The sequence below is a fragment of the Phoca vitulina genome, unplaced genomic scaffold (assembly GCF_004348235.1).
Source record: "Phoca vitulina isolate PV1807 unplaced genomic scaffold, GSC_HSeal_1.0 scaffold1, whole genome shotgun sequence".
Taxonomy (NCBI): Eukaryota; Metazoa; Chordata; class Mammalia; order Carnivora; family Phocidae; genus Phoca; species Phoca vitulina.
In genome coordinates, this window is record NW_022589704.1 from 43,336,452 (window position 1) to 43,340,026 (window position 3,575).

Consider the following 3,575-nt stretch of genomic DNA (forward strand, 5'->3'; position numbering starts at 1 on the left):
CAGTTTGTTTCCTATGCTTAAGAGTCTGGTTTGTCTCCCTCTCTGATTTCGTCTTGTTTTATTTTTTTCCTCTCTTCCCCTATGATCCTCTATTTTGTTTCTTAAATTCCACATATCAGCGAGATCATATGATAATTATCTTCTCTGATTGGCTTATTTTGCTTAGTATAACACCCTCTATTTCCATCCTCGTCATTGCAAATGGCAAGATTTCATTTTTTGATGGCTGAGTAGTATTCCACTACGTATATATACCACATCTTCTTTATCCATTCATGTTGATGGACATCTGGGCTTTTTCCATAGTTTGGCTATTGTGGACATTACTGCTATAAACATTGGGGTGCAGGTGCCCCTTCAGATCACTACATTTGTATCTTTGGGGTAAATACCCAGTAATGCAATTGCTGGGTCGTAGAATAGCTCTATTTTCAACTTTTTGAGGAACCTCCATAATGTTTTCCAGAGTGACTGTACCAGCTTGCATTCCCACCAACAGTGTAAGAGGGTTCCCCTTTCTCTGCATCCTCGCCAACATCTGTCATTTCCTGACTTGTTAATTTTAGCCATTCTGACTGATGCGAGGTGGTATCTCATTGTGATGAGTGACGTTGAGCATTTTTTTCATGTGTCTGTTGGCCATTTGTATGTCTTCTTTGGAGAAATGTCTGTTCATATCTTCTGCCCATTTCTTGATCGGATTATTTGTTCTTTGGGTGTTGAGTTTGATAAGTTCTTTATAGATTTTTGGATACTAGCTCTTTATCTGATATGTCCAAGAACCCAGTGCTGAGCATAAGGAGAGATTGCAGGTGGAGAAGTAGGGCACCTGCTACTCAAATAGGACTATGGGACCAAGTGCTAGATTATGGGGTTCAGATCCAAAGTGTTCTAGGAAAGGTGGCAGGTTTGAGAGAGCTGGGATCTCAGGGAAGGCCTGGCACATAAGTAAATACTTGCTGAATGGATGAGTGAGCAAATAAATAAAGGATCAAGGCTTTAAGGGATTTGGAACAATAATGACTTATGTTCACAGCTGTGTGGGACTTACCAGTTTATTAAGGTCTTACTTATTTTTATCTCATTTGAGTCCTATAACAGCCCTGTAAGAAAAGCAGGGCAGAAATTGTCCTTTCCATTTTCCAGATAATGAGATTGAGTCCCAGAGGGATGATGTAACTTTTATTAATCCAGCACACATTTACTGAGTGCTGATTATGTACTAGGACTTGCGCTAGAGGCTAGAGATGCAGAAATGAAGTACATTAGGTCCAAGATGCTTGGTCTGACGGAGGAGCTGGAAGAGTAAACAGTTGTGAAATGATACCAGTGCTGTTAGTGTGCTCAGGGGGCGTAGAGGCAGGAGGGCATGTATACCTCTGCCATGCACAGGGAAGGTGAGACTGCATTTGGGTCTATAAGGGTGAAGAGGAGTTTATTAGAAGAGTGTTGTGAACAGAAAGAATACATGTCTAAAGGGACAAAGCAAGAAATAACATGGCATATTTAAAGTGTAATTTGGTATAAAAGTGGCACAGGTTGGTAAGGAGAAGGCTTAGGGGAGGATAAAGTTTAGAGAGTTTATTCTTTGGTTAGTTGGTTCTTTGTCAAGTTAAACAGTTTGGGCTTGATCTTTAGAGCCATGGGGAGCCATGAACATTTTTGAAACAGGAATGATAGCCCTGTGCTGAGCCTTTCCTGGAGTATTCATGTGTTTACTGTTTTGGCTTTTTCTTTTCAAAATTCAGCTCAGGAGCTGCCTCCTATGGTAGACTCTCTTGACCATCATGCCTTCAAATTGGGTTAGATATCAGATGTTTCTTGTGGGCTTCCTGGGCCAAGGCTTCCCTCCATCTTATGACTTGTCTACTGACTTGTTACCCCGTGTTTACATGCTTTTTCACTCTAATCTGTGGCCACTCAGAGGTCATACACCATTTCTGATTCATATTTGTAGTCCCTATACCCAGCACAGGGCTTGACCCAGAGCAACGTGCTCAGTAAGTATTTGCAGAAGGAATGAATGGGAAGAACTGGGTTCCACCCCAATCCTGAGACAACATTTGGAGCAGATGGCTTCAGTGACTGATAGTAAAGCTGGAGTCAAAGATGCTTCCGACCAGAATTTTGACTGCATGTTCAAACTGCTCATCATCGGCAACAGCAGCATTGGCAAAACTTCCTTCCTCTTCCGCTATGCTGATGACACCTTTACCCCAGCCTTCGTCAGCACTGTGGGCATTGACTTCAAGGTGAAGACAGTCTACAGCCATGAAAAACGAGTGGAGCTGCAGATCTGGGACACAGCTGGACAAGAGCGGTACCAGACCATCACCACAGCCTATTACCATGGGGCCATGGGCTTCATTCTGATGTATGACATTACCAATGAGGATTCCTTCAATGCTGTCCAAGATTGGGCTACTCAGATCAAGACCTACTCCTGGGACAATGCACAGGTTATCCTGGTTGGGCACAAGTGTGACATGGAGGAAGAGAGGGCTGTTCCCGCCGAGAAGGGCTGGCTCCTTGCAGAGCAGCTTGGGTTTGACTTCTTTAAAGCCAGCGCCAAGGAGAACATCAGTGTGAGGCAGGCCTTCGAGTGGCTGGTAGATGCCATTAGTGACAAGATGTCTGATTCGCTGGACACGGACCCCTCCATGCTGGGCACCTCCAAGAACACCCGTCTCTCAGACACCCCACCGCTGCTGCAGCGGAACTGCTCGTGTTAGATTCTGCATCTCTACTAAGTTATCCCTGATTACCTGCCATGACTGGAGGATCAGCCTGTGCCTGGGATTGCATGCAAGAGACAGGCCCATGAGATACGAATACTGTTAAGTGATGTTTTTGAAGGCCTTCATCCCTTATATGAAGTAGGCAAAACTCAAATTTATTCATTCATATTTACTCATTCAATAAATGTCTAGTATGTGTCAGGAAAAAAAAAGATAGGAGGGGCCTCATCATTCTCTGGTGATGAATAATAGGGATTCTGATATGAAATTTCCCTTTAGACTTTCATAGCTGGAGGCTCAGGGTAGATGAGTAGAGATTTAGGGTACCATAAGTGGAATCTTTGCTGAAATAAATCATTTACATAGAGAAAGAAGGCAAAAAATATACTCATGTATCTTCTCACTATATAGGGAAGATAATATAAGCATAACCTAACAAAGATATCACAAATTCAAGCCAATATTCTTTAAATATTGTTCCATATGTGTTTAATAGGGTTGGGGATAAACTGATATTTTATTAACAAAAGCTGTATACTTCTTTATGTTCAAAAGAATTTATTTATTACATAACCTGAATGTAGCACATTTTCACTTTTCAGTTTTTCCATCACTGCTGTCACTAATATCAATCCAACTTTATTTTGCTGAACCCATTGGAATTTGCTTCATTTGGAAAAGAATACTGTTCCAGTTTCAATTAGCTTTCAGTTATAGAATCTTAAAGTAATTATCTGACCCAGCAGTAATTATCTGACCCAGCAGACAGCCAAAACTGTTCTATTGAATATTTTCAAATCACAATCAGAAAATGAAATGTATTCTGTGCAAAAAACT

At 41.6% G+C, this 3,575-nt stretch overlaps 1 protein-coding gene across 1 annotated transcript; it reads left to right on the forward strand.

Moving 5' to 3' along the window:
• Positions 1 to 1,944: 1,944 nt before the first annotated feature.
• On the forward strand, positions 1,945 to 3,189 carry LOC116633351 (ras-related protein Rab-3B-like). The gene has a single exon (XM_032406093.1). It carries the CDS (start codon positions 2,073 to 2,075, stop codon positions 2,730 to 2,732), a length of 660 nt encoding a protein of 219 aa, XP_032261984.1. The 5' UTR covers positions 1,945 to 2,072; the 3' UTR covers positions 2,733 to 3,189.
• The last annotated feature ends 386 nt before the right edge of the window (positions 3,190 to 3,575 follow it).

What these genes read in the sequence shown, in the direction of transcription:
- LOC116633351 (XM_032406093.1), top strand. Translation starts at nt 2,073, where the DNA reads ATGGCTTCAGTGACTGATAGTAAAGCTGGAGTCAAAGATGCTTCCGAC.